Below are 19997 nucleotides of genomic sequence, written 5' to 3' on the forward strand. Positions count from 1 at the left end.
TTGTTTTTAGCAATTTCTGCATTCACTTCCCGAACCCCATTTATTATTTTTTGACCATCAAATACAGACAAACATCTTCTGCACAACTTGAATATTGTATTGGATTTGCCTTGTTGTTTTCTGACTAAAGCTTCAAGACTGTGTATCAGAGTGTAATGATATGTGCCATCTTCTTCAATTAAGAGCAGATCAATCGGAACAGCAGAACCATCATCAAATGTGCTGATTCTGAGAGGTTCTATCAAGCAATTGCCACGGCCAGTAGAACAAGTAAATACATTAATAGATAATTGTTTACCATTAATTTCCCGGGCCTTTTTTTCAAATTTATCAATATTCTGAACAGACATTGGATATTCTAAACCCTCCATTGATTCATCAAAATTGTGTTCATATTGTTTATAATAAGTTATTCTCTCAGGATTCCTTGAAACTGGAAACAAAGCAGCTAAAATACACCACAAAAAGCATTTCTCATCATTATTTTCTATATTAACCACGGCTCTTTTGTTTTTAATATTGGCAGGTAATGGCAGATATGTAGATCCTTGTAATGGGCTGAATTCAGAAATATTAACATAGAGCTTGTGTGGAGAACCGCATAGGCTCCATCCAGACTCTTTTGCTGCAAATTCAGAGTGTTTAATATTTAATTGATCTATCAAACTGCTTATTATTTTGTCTAAATTTGCATTTGAATATACAGGTACAGTTTCTGTTATGTGGGGCTGTGTAAATTTTGTGCCATTTGGTTTCTTATATTGTGTAAACAATTTGAGGGACAGCTTATAAGAGCCATTTTCTGCATTTAGAATTGCCTGCACATTAGGATTTATACTGTTCAAAAAATTCTTAATGTCACATTTTGGCTCTGATACAAACCGGTGATCCCTTAATTGGTCATTAAAACTGCTATGGATAGGTGGTGCATAGCGTGGCTGCTTTGCTGGTCCAGCATTAACAGGTGTTTCATGCTTCCTTTTCAGACCAGATGTAGATGGTTGAGGGGGCAATATTGATGACTGTTTTATGCCATTTGTAATAAGCCTTGCTTAATATTTTATGGCATCTTGGACACATTTTTGTGGCCTTTCTGCATTTCTTAGGGTCACAAATATGCCGGTGTCTAGACCAATTAGAACTAGATATATTTTTATTACACTGATTGCAATATTTTTGATTTGGCATTTTTGTTGTTTGTTTATATATGGACAATATGCCAAAACAATTATAACAGCAGCTAGTGGCTGAGCTGGTGCTTTTATACCCAAACAACAGCAATAACTAGGCTCTGGTGATCCCCAATATAAAATAGTTTTGCTCTTTTATGCTGTTGTACAACACACTTTACCAGGTTTCAGATCTGGGAGCTATCAGTTGTATATCAACTAGCAGTAATTATTCTCAAAATCTCACATGTGGAGATATTATTTTGCCACATGTATTTCAATCTTACACATTTTATCAGAACTCAAACCCGAGCCTCTTGTTTACAAGGCAACAATATTAACACTTTGCAATCAGGGGAGGCTTCACATTTTATCAGGACTCAAACCCAGAAGCCTCTTGATTACAAGGCAATAAAAACCATGGAGCTATGCACCACACTCTACTGGGTCTCAGAACCCAGGAGCTATGAGCTTTATATCAATATATACATGGCGGAATGAATCTGAGGGGCGGCTCATCATTTCTACACTAAAATTCAAGATTCCTGGGATTTTGACAGAAAAACACACTGTAAACAATAAAATCTTATGGGAACTTGGCATAGTTTTAAGTGTAGGCAAATCTGTCTGTTGAGGCGTCTTCTTTTCTACACTAGAATTCAGAATTCTTAAAATTAAAAGCATATCACACTTGAAGAATTGGGGTATAAGCCCCTCTTGGCATTGTTTTAAGTGTAGGCAAATCGGATTGTTCAATCAAATAACCTCTTCTTTTCTACACTTATAAGTTGAGTTTATAATATTGTATTTTATACTACTTACAGCATTGTCGTCAATCATCCATCGCCACCATCACACAGGAATTCCGAACTGCATCAGGATCTACTCCAAGCACCATTACTGTTTGGCGCAAGGTGCGGCAACTTGGTTTCCATGGACGAGCAGATGCTCATAAGTCAAACATCACACAGACAAATGCCAAACGCCGCCTCGTGTGGTGCAAGGAGCGTAGAAACTGGACCATAGAACCGTGGAAAACCGTTGTGTGGAGTGATGACAAACAGTACACAATGTGGCGATCCGATGATAGGGTGTGGATGTGGCGAATGCTTGGTGAACGACATCTAACAGCCTGTATAGTGCCGACAGTGAGATTCGGAGGTGGCGGGGTTACAGTGTGGTCGTGTTTCTTCTGGAGGGGGCTTGGCCCCCTTGTTGCTTTACATGGCAATGTCACGGCACAAGCTTACGTTGACATTTTAACAGCTTTCATGCTGCCTACCGTCGAAGACCAGTTCGGGGATGATCATTGTGTCTTTCAACACAACCGAGCACCCGTCCATACTGCAAGGCTTGTGGGGGAGTGGTTTGACGACAACAACGTCCCACTAATGGACTGGCCTGCGCAGAGTCCGGATTTGAATCCCACAGAACATCTCTGGGATGTTTTGGAATACCGACTTCGTGCTAGACCACACCGATCCACATCAATACCTCTTCTCATTTTGGCGCTCTGCGAGGAAATGGCCTGCCATTCCTCAGGAAACCTTCGCACCTGATTGAAAGTATGCCTGTGAGAGTGAACGCTGTCATCATGGCTAAGGGTGGGCCAACACTGTATTGAATGCCAGTGTTTCCGATGGAGGGTTCCCAAACTTGTACTTTATTTTCAGGTGGGTGTCCGGATACTTCTGATCACATAGATAATTACTCAATGAAAATTAGTAAATTGGCACAAAAACTGCACATTTTGAAATTCAATTTCTTATACATCTGAATACGATAAAAATATTCTTATATGGGTTAAAAGAGCATTTTCTTATCTAATTTTCCTTATTTTCTGTGGAGTGGTTAATAGGAGTGTCGCATCCCCTGCCCCCCACTTGCACCACTGACTTTAAACATACTAATTTTAGGACATTCTGAAGAACATACTAGACGTGGTATATTGTATTATTAATATTATCCTTGCTGTCCCATACTTAACATTTTGGGAAAATCTGTTGTGGGCTCAATGTTAAAAACAGTTCTTACAAAATGTGGAGTTACGTAGAAGATCTTTAGAACGTAAGAGAAAATTGTGGTTACGAATTCCTACCCAGAATACGAGATCCAGAATGGTCCTTATTGTCCTCTTGTCCCTGTCCCCTCTGTAAGGAAGGAGTGGTCCAAACACATCCTCCGTCAGAGTCACCTGTTGAGAGAAAATGTAAACTACATTAATTATAATTAATACTCTGTACATGCATGTTTCTACATTCGAACTAAGGGTGCTAAGGAGCTATGCAACAATCTAAACACGTGGCGACATCTAGTGATCGCGATGACGGTTTCAATTGAGCATAATGTTTATTAGCTTTTATTAAGATGTACACCAAATCTAGGACGCTTGCATGAGTCCAAACAATTTACGAATTCATACTACAATTTTATTTAATATCCACAAGAACCCTTGTCTCGTTTATAGACTAAACAACACAATTTATACAGTGAATTAATTATCTTGGCTGCGGGTCCAGGCACCAGAGCCTGTAACACTGCAGTTACCGGCTGTACTACTGTACAGTCACGGACAGTTCTGGGTTGTAACGATTCCATTTAGCATTAATGGTATAATTACAACCCAGAAGTGTTCGTGACTGTACGTGGAAGCGAGGTTGATTTTTGCGTGCATTTGTGTGTGTGTGTGTGTGTGTGTGTGTGTGTGTGTGTGTGTGTGTGTGTGTGTGTGTGTGTATAATATATAATTGAGGAGTTATAAAAAAATGATTGCAAGTAAAGTATTGAAAACGTTCATGAAGCCAGTCCAGAACGCACGAGGAACTCAAACAGTTTTTCTATACACATACAAATGTGCCATGTGCGCACCACGGGTGATTTATTGATTTGGTGTTTTAAGTCCACTTTATGCACAGTAAGGTTAATCGGGACTAGTGTTGTCCACGGGACGAGACGGGACAGGCTTTTAAAAATTCGAGACGAGACGAGATTGACCATGTGTCATGAGACAAACGAATATTTTCGAGACGAGACAGCATTTCCACGAGACGAGACAGGCCAAAGTCTCGTCTCGTGGGCAACACTAATCGGGACTGGACCTACAGTTTAAAGTAGGATCCGAACAGTGATGTGAGTCTACGCGTAAACGACGATAGTCTACATTCTACACGTAGACTATTTTATACACGTAGATAACGTAATCTATGTAAACTACATGGTGAAAGGTGATAACTTAGCAAAGGACGCCGTGGAATAAAAATAAAATTATACTGCGTATCAGTTGCTGATGTGTGAGAACTTTTCATACTCTTTCTTCCATATTAGAACAATTTCTCACCTAGGATAAAACCTAACATAGGAAATATTCTAGTGTTTTATGAGGAAAAGATCACTCTTGTCTCACGACTGCCATCTGTTGTTGTTTTTTGCATACCATTTATCTTCTTCCATAGTTGGTGAGAGAAGAGAAGATAAATTTTGTTGTAAATAGGATTCTTTTCAGTTCGTTAGGAACCAATATAGTTGAAAATGTCACTTTCCTTTCATGAAACCCTTGAAAATTAATTTTAATGCATTTTAGATTGTCTACGTAGTCTATGTAAACTACAACCCAATGTAATCTTCGCGTAGATTACGTGTAGACAACGCATGTAGACGTAAACTTATAGTCTACGGCACATCACTGGATCCGAACCACTGTGTGCCTCCACCGTGAATCGAACCCGGAACCCCTTGGTTACAAGGAGGCGACGACGCTACCACTGCGCCATTGGGGAGGCCCTTGTGTTTCTTACGCGGGAGCATAGATACAAATCCCAAGGTTTCTTATTCTTAGTATCGTACGAATTACTCCTGTTTCGCCGAAACCTGTTTGTGTGAATATATACAGAATAATTTACTTGCATGTCAGAATGATGTTAATTTTATTATCTTATACAGCTCAGCGCTTGACATAAGTATGGAATTAGTTCTCAATAAGGAGTTGATCCCTTTGTTAGTTTAATTCTGAGATAATTTATCTTAAAAGACGATTTTCACTTTATTGCGAGAGCCCTTAACATTATTTTGCTTACAGTAAGGGGCTTGCTCCCGTATTATGTGACGGACTCGGTTAGAAATTATGCTACATGCCAAAAGATGGGTTTCATTTGAAGTCAGGATGCGCACAGCCGCCATGTTTGCGGCCAATTTGTTTTGTCGTTTGCAAGGAAATATCCACCACGTAGCGTTCGTTACATCTGCAATAACTGCAAGTTTGTTTTAAATCACGAGTATTTGTGTTAGTATCTCCCGCCCGCCCGCTTCAATTCCGTATGCTTACAAAATCTGGCCTCAAATATGGCTGCCCCGAAACCACAATGCAACAGTCTGTGACGTAGGTGGAACGCACCTGTAATTTCCAAATACATTTCTACAGTCTGCGTTTGAGAAACGAGACGGTGAGCACATTCTGTTAGCATTTGTTCGTTCGTCGATTACATCAACATCTGCCGTACGTCTGTCTCTCTTGCTATTATTGATATTTCATGACAGTCGAAACACGATGGAGACCTTTTTAGAATGAACGCTCTTAAATTTCAGTCCTCATTTATTTGAAATCGCTTTCGAGGTAAAGTTTATGAGAAAGAGTTACTTGTTTCTATGACACCTACCACCAAGCAAGCGTTGTCGAAGTTGTTTTGCGACACTCCGATATCCACATTTTTTTCTCTAAAAACTGGAGGTCGTGAGGGGGAGACTCACCTTAACCCCAATTTATTGTCACTACTGTTTTCCCACAATATACTGGAAACTTATCTATATTTTATATTTTAAAGCTACGGTGCTCTAGTAGGGAGAGTGTCTGACTGTCACGCTGGAGACCCGGATTCGATTGCCGGTATGGGTGAACTAGGTCGGAATTCTTGTCCGTACATGTCTCTGATTCTCTGGGATACACCCAGCCTCAAAAAAATAGGTGCCTGGTAGCATTGGCGGATTTAGTTGAAGAGACGCGCGGGGGCAGGTGTCCCTTCCAAAAACTGATGACCGAATAGCATAGAAAAAAAATTAGCATTACAATTCGAGCAATCCTTTTCCATATAGTGTACGAAAAAACAAAGTTAAACACATAAACATTAATCGAAACTAGATTTACTACACAATTATGTAAGTCGACGCTAGAAATCGAATCCGGGGCTTGTTTGTTGCAAAGCAATAACGCCAACTTATAAATCACACAAAGTAAAACAAATCTACATCAAATATTTCCCAATCTGTAACAGTATCGCCTGAGGTAATGAATTATTAAGCCTATCTCTATCTGTGATCATTGTTTATCTAGATAAAATATAACTATTTCTATTTCACAAAACTACTAATGATAACATCCCTTATAATAAAATGTTCGTGGGTTCATTCCCTGATGGAGGCACATTGTAGAGCAGTTCGGATCGGATTCCACTTAGAAGGTCCAGTCCCGGTTAGTTTATCAAACAACATAATGTGAATATACTCGTATATATATGTATGTATGTATGTGTGCCTATATACAGTAGAGCGTCGATTATCCGAACGTCGGTCAACCGAACGACCGCTTAACCGAACTGTGTACTCGCTCACTTTCAGATATCTGTAATGAAAAAAGTACGTGACTTAGCTGCTCGTAAGCGTGTAGGCTTGCTTAGACAGACCAAAATAAAGGATTTTTTTAAACGTTAATTTTGTGTACTGTGTGTATTGTTCATGCAAAATGCGTATGTAATATGTACATATTTTTGTTTAATAAACTGTACCACATACTATATATTCCTACTAAAGTTGCCTTTGTACGTTACTTTGTAATACATACTTAAAGAGATGCCTGTTTTTATGAATAAATTTACTGTACAGTACTTCTTTTTGGCAAATAAAGTTCGATTATCCGAACAAACCAGTTTTCCGAACACCCATGTCCCCCAATTACTTCGGATAATCGACGCTCTACTGTATATATATATATATATATACAGGGTGTTACAGTTCGTTTCCAGCGATTAGGAGGTGAATCTACAACTGAAACTAAACACAAAAGTTCATGTGGCGAAATGCCGAAAACGGCACCCATTCGGAGTTATTGAGGTGGGAAAAAGTGGGAAAATTATGTTTACAAAGAAATAGTGGCAGAACGGCCAACCATATGACCGCGGCGAAGGGCGTTCTACAAAGAAATGCGGCATGCTCTATTCAAAGAAAGACATGGCAGATGTGTGAAGTTGATGCGCAAGGGATTCCCAAAAGGAAGCGAATGGGTCTGTTGAAGTCATGGGAGTAGGGAAGGGTTAAGCGAGATGTGTTATCCACGAGAAGTGATATGTGGAGACTGACAACTAAGAAGAAAGCGAATATCCGTAGTGGACATCACCATTACGTAGAAAAACAAAGATGGTGGTGGTGCTGCGCTAGGTTGCATATGTGTCGACATGATCACTGTGTGCAGAGTGGTGCCGAGGGACGAACAGACGATGTTCAAACTGTCTGCCATTAACTTCCACGCAGAGATGACAGCGCCGAATCAACGATTGTCTAGTGCGAGCAAACAACCCCGAGGTGTCTGCATCGTCGCTGCGGCGACATTAATGCGTGCAACGAGATCCTCGGCCGACACGACAGGTGTTTCGCATACGAGGCGTTTCATCTCTCCCCGCAGAAAGAAGTCCAGGGGAGTAATGTCTGACGATCTTGCTGACGAAGGGCGTTCCAGAAAGATATGCGGCATGCTCTATTCAAAAAGCACATGGCAGATATGTGAAGTTACGGTGTTAAATGCTGTCAGGGATCGTCCTGACACCAGTACGCGCGCTATAGTCAGTGCCCACAACACCTCCCATGTTAATGTGTGGCGCGTCCTATTCGAAGAGGGAATGTACCCTTTCAAACTTCAAAAGGTGCACTTTTACCTCAGGACTTTGACCCACGTGTGGTGTTTTGCCAATGGTTTTTGCATCACATGGAAACTATCCCGAATTTTGTGAACAGGGTGTTGTGGACCGATGAAGCAATGTTCACTAAAACGGGCGTGTTCAATAGTAAAAACAGTTACGTTTGGGATTTTGCAAATCCACATGCAATTCTCGTGGCACACCATCAGCACAGGTTTGCGGTTAAAGTGTGGTGTGGGATAGTGCATGACCATTTGATTGGGCCGTACATTTTCCCTGTTCGCCTGTGTGGTGGTACATATCATGCATTTCTTCGTGATGTTTTGCCTGAACTGTTGAAGGACGTGCCCTTGGCATTGAGGCTAGGCTAGGACTATGGTTCCAACACGATGGTGCACAACAACATTTCGACCAAAATGTGCGTCACTTCCTCAATGGCTTGTTCCACAATCGGTGTATTGGTGGGGGTGGGCCTGTGCTGTGGCCAGCAAGATCGCCGGATCTTTTTCAGTTGCCAATAACTTTTCACCAAATGAAGTTACATGAAATCTGATTTCAGATTTGACATCCTGACAAAATTCTAGCCTATGGTCATGTATCACATGACCCACTCGTCATTTTAAGTAAAAAAGTTGAATTCAAGATGGCCGAACCAAGATGGCGGCCGTCTCCGTGACATACTACAAAAGGTCCCCCTAGGCCTATTTTGTGTCGCTCATATCAAATTCCATGAAAATACATCACTGCGGATTTGAGAAGGGATGGTAAGGGACTTCTGATACACACTGTATTCTCGTAAATTTATACCATCATATTTCCAACACCATGTAGCAATATCGTAACATTGCTCTGTTCTAATTTACCTTGCACTTGCACATAATACAGTATATGACATTTATATATGTTTTGTGTTCTGGGGTAGAAAGTATTTAAAAACATTATGAATTTCCACCACAGAACCACAAATTATTATTATTATTTTGGCAGTTTTTACACAGTCTCGAATTATCAGCATTGTACACCCAACATCTCTAGCGTTTGCACCCCCTCGATATAACTTTCCACTCTTTTTCTATTCAAAAACAACTGCCACAACTGCCTGCAGTCGAAGCGTCAGTATCGTGAACCAGGATCTGCACCAAAACGGTGGCGAATGGCCGATCAGAAGATAAACTCGTTTTGATGTTCCTATATCGCGATCAAGTGTTGAACCGTCTTCGTGCAATGGAATTTTCCACTGATCCTTTCCCGATCCGAGTTTAAATTTTTATCTTCGTTCGTGCACACGATCATCAGTCATGAAATTGGCTGTAGATTAACTGCTCTGTCGTTTAACGTTAACTTGAAGGTGAACGAACAACTGAGAGATTTGAGACGAGGCCGAGATAACCATCCTCATTCACAAGACGAGACGAGACGAGATTGCGACACAGAGATACTACCCACACAAGTATGTCAGAAGCACAAAAGACGCAAAATAAGTCAAGAACACGGAGTGAAGAAAACCTGAAGCAAAGAAGTCACCAAATAAGAAAGAAGAAATAAGATTATTTTAATTTACTCTCATCACTGACTAGTCAGGGAGTAATGGCATGTTTGTTTTGTCCTGTTTCCTTTCGAATATCACCACGGTGCTCACCGAAAGAAACGGTCTCCTTGTAGTTTATATACATAAACACACACACACACACAGAGAGAGAGAGAGAGAGAGAGTCTTAAAATATCATGAATCATTGTATTTTTTAGTATTTGCGAGAAGTGCTTCCTATTCAGAATTTTTATTTTACCCTGAAAAAGGAATTATAGAGATTTATCTCTAAACTTTAGACGTTTTTATTCGGCTGAGAGCGCTACAATAACTAAATTGAACAATTGCACATTCTACTATATGGTTTAAGAAATTACAGAACAATCCGTCAATACAGTTAGATATTTCGACTGTTGAATTTTTAATAACTTGTATTCAGCCAGTGCTGGAAGTAAAAAATCATATTCGGGCTTGGAAATTCCTCCCACCAGCGCTTACCCATTCCAAAATAACACCTCACATCCTTTGTAAAACTTTCATAGAAAAATAGAAAAGACACATTTCACACGAGACTGGAGTTGAGAACAAACATGTCTTTATTTTCCTGATTAGACAGAAAGTTAAGCCCTGTTGGACCTATTTCTAGCCCTGCAAAAAGTTAATAAAATCAGATAGGCTAAGTAATAAAGAACTGTATCGATCAATGTATTGCAAATTGAGGTTGTATTTAAAGAGTATTCCTCACAAAGAACTTCTGAGAACTTAAAAATAATTTCAAATAACTCAATAAACATAGATGAAACTAATACGTTTTATTATTTTTATTTAGTGCATATAACTGCAAAGAAAATTGCAAAAACTGTTTTTACATAAGTTATTTTTTAAAATATTATTATTTATTAAAATAGATATTTAAATATTAACTGCGCCATCTGTTGACAAAATGTATACTACGTAAACGCACGGAGAAGGGTTTATATTAATTCAAAGTTTCATAATTTTAAAGACTAAACGACATTTTTGCCTAGTTATTGTGGAATACATTTTATATATAAATCTAACTGCTAAAGAAAATAGAGAGACATGTTTTAGACTTGATAAACGGAACGGATCTTATCGATATCAGTGGAAAGTAAGTATCGTTCAGTCATTAGTATTCGTAGCTATGCCTAAAATTTTACCAATCTGTTAATTTCGTAAATGTTCCGTGGAAATCGGACATCTTCATACATTACCTATTTTGTTCATTTGCTTCAGTCGCAATATTATCATATTCATAGCACGTTTAGCCTATACTTATTGCTTAAAACAGTTGTAAACGATTTGACTAAAAGTATGTGCAAGAGTAGTTTGAAAATCGAAACCGTTAAAATCGGGACATTGGCGTTTTGATGATTTTCATTTTGTAAATATGTAGCTTACTACAGCTGCATTACAAGACAGAGAACTACTGTCAGTATTCATGGCATCAGTTATAAAATATTACTTAGTGTTTGTATTGTAGTAAGTAGATTCATCATTCTATTGAGATTTTATTCTATTTTCTTATCCAATATATATATAGCCCCAATCCCACCACTCACTCACTCACTGACATAAATGTTCTCCATGAAGGAAGCCCCGGAGGCGAAAAACGCCCGATTACGACCCCCCATGAAATCGTCCCAAAAGTCCAAGAAAATTCAAAAATCGCTCAATCGGCCCTTCCTTAAGGGTGAAAATGCCCTTTTTCCACGTCCCTAGCAACCGTTGCCACGGGCATTTCTTTTGCACACATTGTTTCCTTCAATTCTTAATTGTCCAGATACATTATATTTCTCACAGATCAATAGCACACAGATGAATGAACTCCTGGCTTTGAAAAGGTGCCTGAAATAAGGGTGACATCTACATAATAAGGAGTTTCAGCCCAGATACAATTCCGTATATATTGTTATACTCAATGCGTAAATATCTACATCGTGCTTGTTTAACTCAATGTTTAGGGGGTATAATGACATGCAATTCCTTAGAGCTTGCCGTACCTGTTGTTGTCCATGGAAACGGACGTTGCTAGGGAACTTAAAGAATGTTTATTTTCACCCCGAAAACTACTGTAAGGGAATTATGCTAAACTCTTCGAATTTCAAAATGCGAGCATCAGAATTTATTACAGAGGCAAGGTAGGAATTTGAGGGGAATGACGGAAAACAGTTATTATCCAATTACGTTAAAAAATGTGAAAATGACAAAAGAAGTAAATATAACATTTTCAATTTAGTGTCGCAATTTAATTCGGAAATGCAAAACATCCAACTACTTATCTTGAAACGGTTATTATTTACTCAGTTCATTATGAAGAAAATAGAGAAAAATATTTTGAATATTTGTACCATATTAGAGCCCATACACACATAAAGTTACTTTCTAAACTTTTCAAACTTATACATTTGTTTCCCATCATCCAATACAACATGCAGACATTTTCAAAGTCATTAAGATCTATGAAGAACCCTATATATAAGATGATTGCTTTTACAACGTGGCCGAATGTCATGCATGCGAGCGTACAAGACGTGGCCAAAGGCCACGTCAAAAGTACGCGAGTCCAATATATATATAGCCCCAATCCCACCACTCACTCACTCACTGACATAAATGTTCTCCATGAAGGAAGCCCCGGAGGCGAAAAACGTCCGATTACGACCCCCCATGAAATCGTCCCAAAAGACCGAGAAAATTAAAAAATCGCTCAATTCGCCCTTCCTTAAGGGTGAAAATGCCCTTTTTTCACGTCCATAGCAACCGTTGCCACGGGCATTTCTTTTGCACACATTGTTTCCTTCAATTCTTAATTGTGGAGATACATTATATTTCTCACAGATCAATAGCACACAGATGAATGAACTCCTGGCTTTGAAAAGGTGCCTGAAACAAGGGTGACATCTACATAATAAGGAGTTTCAGCCCAGATACAATTACGTTATACTCAATGCGTAAATATCTACATCGTGCTTGTTTTAACTAAATGTTTAGGGGGTATAATGACATGCAATTCCTTAGAGCTTGCCGTGCCTGTTGTTGTCCATGGAAACGGACGTTGCTAGGGAACTTAAAGAAAGTTTATTTTCACCCCGAAAACTACTGCAAGGGAATTATGCTAGACTTTTCCAATTTCAAAATACGAGCATCAAAATTTATTACAGAGGCAAGGTAGGAATTTGAGGGGAATGACAGAAAACAGTTATTATCCAATTACGTTAAGAAATGTGAAAACAACAAAATATGTAAATATTGCATTTTCAATTTAGTCGCTATTCAATTCGTTGATGCAAAACATCCAACTACTTATCTTGAAACGGTTATTATTTACTCAGTTCATTATGAAGAAAATAGACAAAAATAGTTTGAATATTTGTACCTTATTAGAGCCCATACACACATAAAGTTACTTTCTAAACATTTCAAACTTATACATATGTTCCCCATCATTAAATACAACATGCAGACATTTTCAAAGTCATTAAGATCTATGAAGAACCCCATCTATAAGGTGATTGCGCCCACAACGTGGCCGAATGTCATGCATGCGAGCGTACAAGACGTGGCCAAAGGCCACGTCGAAAGTACGCGAGTCCAATATATATAAAGCCCCAATCCCACCACTCACTCACTCACTGACATAAATGTTCTCCATGAAGGAAGCCCCGGAGGCGAAAAACGCCCGATTACGACCCCCCATGAAATCGTCCCAAAAGTCCGAGAAAATTCAAAAATCGCTCAATCGGCCCTTCCTTAAGGGTGAAAATGCCCTTTTTTCACGTCCCTAGCAACCGTTGCCACGGGCATTTCTTTTGCACGCATTGTTTCCTTCAATTCTTAATTGTCTAGCTACATTATATTTCTCACAGATCAATAGCACAGAGATGAATGAACTCATGGTTTTGAAAAGGTGCCTGAAACAAGGGTGACATCTACATGATAAGGAGTTTCAGCCCAGATACAATTACGTATATATTGTTATACTAAATGCGTAAATATCTACATCTTGCTTGTTTTAACTAAATATTTAGGAGGTATAATGACATGCAATTCCTTAGAGCTTGCCGTGCCTGTTGTTGTCCATGGAAACGGACGTTGCTAGGGAACTTAAAGAAAGTTTATTTTCACCCCGAAAACTACTGTAAGGGAATTTTGCTAGACTTTACGAATTTCAAAATACGAGCATCAGAATTTTATTACAGAGGCAAGGTAGGAATTTGAGTGGAATGACGGAAAACAGTTATTATCCAATTACGTTCAAAAATGTGAAAATAACAAAATACGTAAATATTGCATTTTCAATTTAGTCGCTATTCATTTCGTTTATGCAAAACATCCAACTACTTATCTTGAAACGGTTATTACTTAATCAGGTCATTATTAAGAAAATAGACAATAATAGTTTGAATATTTGTACCTTATTATAGCCCATACACACATAAAGTTACTTTCTAAACTTTTCAAATTAGCGAACTTGTACACATGTTCCCCATCATCCAATACAACACCATCTAAAACATGATTGTGATCACAACGTGGCCGAAGGTCACGCATGCGAGCGTACAAGACGTGGCCAAAGGCCACGTCGACAGTACGCGAGTCCAATATATATAAAGCCCCAATCCCACCACTCACTCACTGACTCACTGACTCACTGACATAAATGTTCTCCATGAAGGAAGCCCCGGAGGCGAAAAATGCCCGATTACGACCCCCCATGAAATCGTCCCAAAAGGCCGAGAAAATTCAAAAATCTCTCAATCGGTCCTTCCTTAAGGGTGAAAATGCCCTTTTCTCACGTCCTTAGCAACCGTTGCCACGGGCATTTCTTTTGCACACATTGTTTCCTTCAATTCTTAATTGTCCAGCTACATTATATTTCTCACAGATCAATAGCACACAGATGAATTAACTCCTGGCTTTGAAAAGGTGCCTGAAACAAGGGTGACATCTACATAATAAGGAGTTTCAGCCCAGATACAATTACGTTATACTCAATGCGTAAATATCTACATCGTGCTTGTTTTAACTAAATGTTTAGGGGGTATAATGACATGCAATTCCTTAGAGCTTGCCGTGCCTGTTGTTTTCCATGGAAACGGACGTTGCTAGGGAACTTAAAGAATGTTTATTTTCACCCCGGAAGCTGCTGTAAGGGAATTATGCTAGACTTTTCGAATTTCAAAATACGAGCATCAGCATTTATTACAGAGGCAAGGTAGGGATTTGAGGGGAATGACGGAAAACAGTTATTATCCAATTACGTTCAAAAATGTGAAAATGACAAAAGAAGTAAATATAACATTTTCAATTTAGTGTCGCAATTTAATTCGTAAATGCAAAACATCCAACTACTTATCTTGAAACGGTTATTACTTACTCAGTTCATTATGAAGAAAGTAGACAATAATAGTTGGAATATTTGTACCTTATTAGAGCCCATACACACATAAAGTTACTTTCTAAACTTTTCAAAGTTATATGTTCCCCATCATCCAATACAACATGCAGACATTTTCAAAGTCATTAAGATCATTGAGGAACCCCATCTATAACATGTTTGCGACCACAACGTGGCCGAAGGTCAAGCATGCGAGCGTACAAGACGTGGCCAAGGGCCACGTCGAAAGTACGCGAGTCCAATATATATATAGCCCCAATCCCACTGACTCACTGACATAAATGTTCTCCATGAAGGAAGCCCCGAAGGCGAAAAACACCCGATTACGACCCCCCATGAAATCGTCCCAAAAGGCCGAGAAAATTCAAAAATCGCTCAATCAGCCCTTCCTTAAGAGTGAAAATGCCCTTTTCTCACGTCCTTAGCAACCGTTGCCACGGGCATTTCTTTTGCAGCACACATTGTTTCCTTCAATTCTTAATTGTCGAGATACATTATATTTCTCACAGATGTACAATACACAGATGAATCAACTCCTGCTTTCAAAAGGTGGCTCAAACAAGGGTGACATCTACATAATAAGGAGTTTCAGCCCAGATACAATTACGTATATATTGATAAACTCAATGCGAAATTATTATCTACATCGTGGTTGTTTTAACTAAATGTTTAGAGGTATAATAACAAACACTTATTTAGAGAGTTTGCCGTGCTTGTTGTTCACCATTGGAAACGGACGTTTCTAGGGAAGTTAAAAAAGTTTATTTTCACCCCACAAACTACTGTAAGTGAATTATACTAGACATTTCGTATTTCAAAATACGAGCGTCAGAATTTATTACAGACGCAAGGTAGGAATTTGGGGGGAATGGCGGAAAACAGTTATTATCCAATTACGTTCAAAAATATGGAAATGACAAAAGACGTAAATATTGCATTTTCAATTTACCTTGAAACTGTTATTACTTACTCAGTTTATTATTAAGAAATTAGACAATACTCTTTTGAATATTTGTACCTCATTAGAGCTCATACACACATAAAGTAACTTTCGAAACTTTTCAAATTAGCGAACTTATACACTTGTTCCCCTTCATCCATTACAACATTCAGACATTTTACCCCATTATGATTACGCTCACAACGTGGCCGAAGGTCACGCATGCGAGCGTACAAGACGTGGCCTTGGCCACGTCGAAAGTACGCGAGTAGTAACTATATTCAGGAGAGCATATGCTGTTTTAAACTAGATATGAGTGCAATCATAAAGATATCAAGAAGACACCCGGAAAGATAGATAAAGTAATTAGACTACTTGGTCGTGGTTCTTTCCAAACTTGTCATAAAGGTTGACCAAGAGTTGAAAATGTTAATTGAATATTTTATTATTTTAACTACGTCTTAACCACACTTCTCCTGGTGTCATGACGAAACGCAATAAAGAGTAACCAAAAGTCCTACATTGTTACTATTTTAGCAGATTTTACTTTGTTAACTGAATAATATGAAGACAATGGGTTTTTCAGAGCTTCTGATTTTGACATTTTGAGATTCGAACAATCTGTCGTAAAGATAACAGTAGGCAAATTGACCACCGATAATTGCTTTCTTTCTCTTCTTTAATTATCATCTGTGTTTTTAGGGAATGGAGCTGTACTTGTTTTGCAGCAAAGGGCAATCGGGCTTTTTGTTTCAGTTAACCCCAGGTAGCGGAAAACTGAATGAATGAACCTGCTGATGGGCAATTTGCCTGCCATTAAAGTGTGTAGTATTTATGGAGTCATGTGAGTAGACAAATATTCCCGGTTTGCGGGTTGTCTAGAATCCCAAATATATATGCCAAGTTATTTCCATTTATCGAGGCGTAGGTTTTTCAATAAACGTGCATTATTATTATTATTATTATTGGACAGACGTATTAAACGCGTTACTGTTTCTCAATATACACAAAAATCAAACATTGGAATACATTTATAGGCCTGCATACACAGCCGTTCCTACAGAGTTCTGCATCTTGGGACGTTATTCGTGTTTAATAAAACAAAATATACAGAGCATTCCCTCACATTCGCTACGAGACTCGGCGGAAAGCTGCCTGGCATCAGCGCTTGTCTTTCCCGGTCAACGGGTCAGCGACAGTCGGCTATTAAAATTACAGTTTTCATATTGTGTACTAACCTTGACTACAGAAGGTGTTGAAAATGATGTCCCTCTGCTGGAACACATTCCTGGCATCTCCGAAGGAAATTGGCATTTACACGTGCAAGTTCGTCTACTGTAATTCTCCCGATTTTTCGTACAATACTCTCATATAACTCACAGATGGTGTGCGGATTGACTTTGTATACTTTATTTCCCCGCTTTTCTTTCCACTTTTATTCAGAACTGACCCTGTTACTCTAAACTTTTTTACAAGGTTTAATATAGTGGTTCTATGTGGAACGGGAACACCAGGAAATTTCGTTGCAAAACGTCGTCGCACTTCTTCACAATTTCTCTTTCCGAAGTAACACTCGACAACATAAATCCTTTGTTGTAATGTAAACTTTTGTGGTGCCATATTAAGCCACAATCTTCAACACGCGGACACAACACAACACAACTTCCGAGGGAGGATTATACTGGCGTCAGTCTGCAACGTCAACAGAAAGGGAAAGAGAGCGAAGGTAGGGAGAGCGAAAAAAACAGACTAGCGAAGCGACTGCCGCGGACCCGTTCACCGGGAAAAACAAGCGCTGATGCCGGGCCGCTTGCAGCCTAGTCTCGTAGCGAATGTCAGGGAATGCTCTGTATATATAAAATATTGATGGGGAAATTATTTTAATGGATGGGAACTAAATTAAGGATCTAATGGCTGGGAAAGAAAATGTACAGAGAGGGGAATTTCCCTAGCTTCATCGCTTTCAGCCTTGTGTCGTTAGCACACCCACCCTCTCCCACCAGTATTCATATTAATGTTTTTATGGCATATTTCTAATACTTGTCTTGTTTCCATTTGAGGAAAATCCCACGTGTCAGCGCGCTTGATCACCTTGAACTCCGCTAAGATTGAAACCTTAGCCTATCCGAGAATAGCATGAGAAACGTGGAAAAACTGCGTTCTTGAAGAAGCGATTCGACGTTGTGAAATTAAATTTGTCATGAGGTTACAATTTATGTGAAATTACAAATAATGTCCGATATATATGTGTGTTTTCTTTCAATAGTTATGCAAGGGGCATTGTGAAACAAAAGAGTGTAAGCGAATGTACAATAATTCTTTATTCGTATCAAAATTCTTATATTTATCCATATGTTTATGTTTAGCCACGTATATTTTAGCATCGGTAAAGCTTTATGTACACTGGCATATGTCAATGTGGGCACCATTTGTTGACAGCATATGAGGTGATATTAACGCAACGATACGCTGTCTCAAATCACCCATATCGAAATCGTGAACTTTCTTCTTATACTCAACATCTTTAATGAAGTCCCATGCAAAAAAAAGTATAATGGTGACAAATCTGAAGATCTCGGTGGCCAGGCAGTTTCTGCTCATGGGTGACTTTAACAGCACGATTGAACGTACAAGTGGACTACTGAAATCTGGGATCGACGGCCGATCGATTGAGCTTTACTACTGGACAATACAAGGAGTAGTTTTCGCATTGTAAGCAGTTATTTTTATACATGTACCTCTAGCCCGGACACTGTATGTATGTGTGTACGCACATAAACACACACACACACACACACACACACACACACACACACACACACATATATATATATATATATATATATATATATATATATATATATATATATATATATATATGAACCGGTGAGACCAAGAAGGGAAAGATTCCATTTTTTGAACAAATACATATCAGAGCTAAAATAAAGGTTTTTAAAACAAACCCCTTTTGGAATATTATTACTATGGTTATGATGAATAAGTTTGTAATTGTAAGTTTTTTATCCGGCTTTTAGTTTTGGTTGCAATGAGGGTTTTTTTTATTTCCCAAAAGTAAGGTCAAGTGGAATCTTTCCCTTCTTGGTCTCACCGATTCATATATATATATATATATATATATATATATATATATATATATATATACACCATATAATGAAAGAGTATATTAAAATAAAATCCGTAGCAAAATATTTTGAACTAAAAGGGATGAGAAGACAGGTGAGTGCAAAAGGTAACATAGTTTTGAACTGCACAATTTGCATTTCTCTGCAGATATTATTAGAATGTGAGAGGAAAGAAGAGTTTACAGGATTCTTGTTCGGATACCTGATGGTAAGAGACCAGTAGGAAGACCAAGACGAAGATGGAGTGATAAAATTGAAATGGACCTAAAGGAAATCGGTAAGGATGGAAAAGATTGGATTGACATTGCGCAGGCTACCGACAGATGGAAGGCTTGCAACCATACACCTTCGGGTTTAGGAAGGCTAGAGGGTTATATATAATGTATAAACACATACACATACACACACAGGGTGGCTAAAATGTTAGGAGACTTTTTTGGCTACTTTTTCTTGTGTTATTTACACTGTGTTTATGTTTGCTGTGTTCTTGAATTCCTTGTAAATGTTACATTATAAAGTGTTATTTAAGTAGAAATTTTCAGCGAAAAATGCAGGCTCGATCAGGACTCGAGGCCGGGCCTCTGGTATATCGTGCAATTTCTCTAACACTTTTATTTTTTTATTATTTTTTTTAATAAAAGGAATACCCCTATTCGGTGGTATCCCCCATCATTCACACTTTTTCTCAACATTCGTACATATAAATGTTTCTCTTTTTTCTAGGTTTTCTCATTTACGGACAACACAAACATCCATGTCCAAGCCGAGATTCGTACCCGGGATGCGTATTTCACATATGCACATTGAAATAGAGATTTGGGGCGTGGCTTGTAATGGAGAAGTTTCTAATTGGCTGGTCTATTTTTTCTTTATTGAGTACTTCTATGGCGTGCCTA

General features: G+C 38.6%; 1 protein-coding gene across 4 annotated transcripts in view; it reads right to left on the reverse strand.

The window, feature by feature from the left end:
- Positions 1 to 19997, reverse strand: part of LOC145997240 (uncharacterized) — a 200230-nt gene that overhangs the window by 47786 nt on the left and 132447 nt on the right. For all 4 annotated transcript variants that reach the window (XM_083134067.1, XM_083134068.1, XM_083134065.1 and 1 more), the window contains exon 3: positions 3268 to 3363. In XM_083134067.1, the coding sequence (XP_082990193.1) occupies positions 3268 to 3363 (96 nt within the window). The remainder of the gene's footprint in view (positions 1 to 3267; positions 3364 to 19997) is intronic.

Source organism: Lepisma saccharinum, chromosome 13, assembly GCF_977018435.1.
Source record: "Lepisma saccharinum chromosome 13, izLepSacc3.1, whole genome shotgun sequence".
Classification (NCBI taxonomy): domain Eukaryota; kingdom Metazoa; phylum Arthropoda; class Insecta; order Zygentoma; family Lepismatidae; genus Lepisma; species Lepisma saccharinum.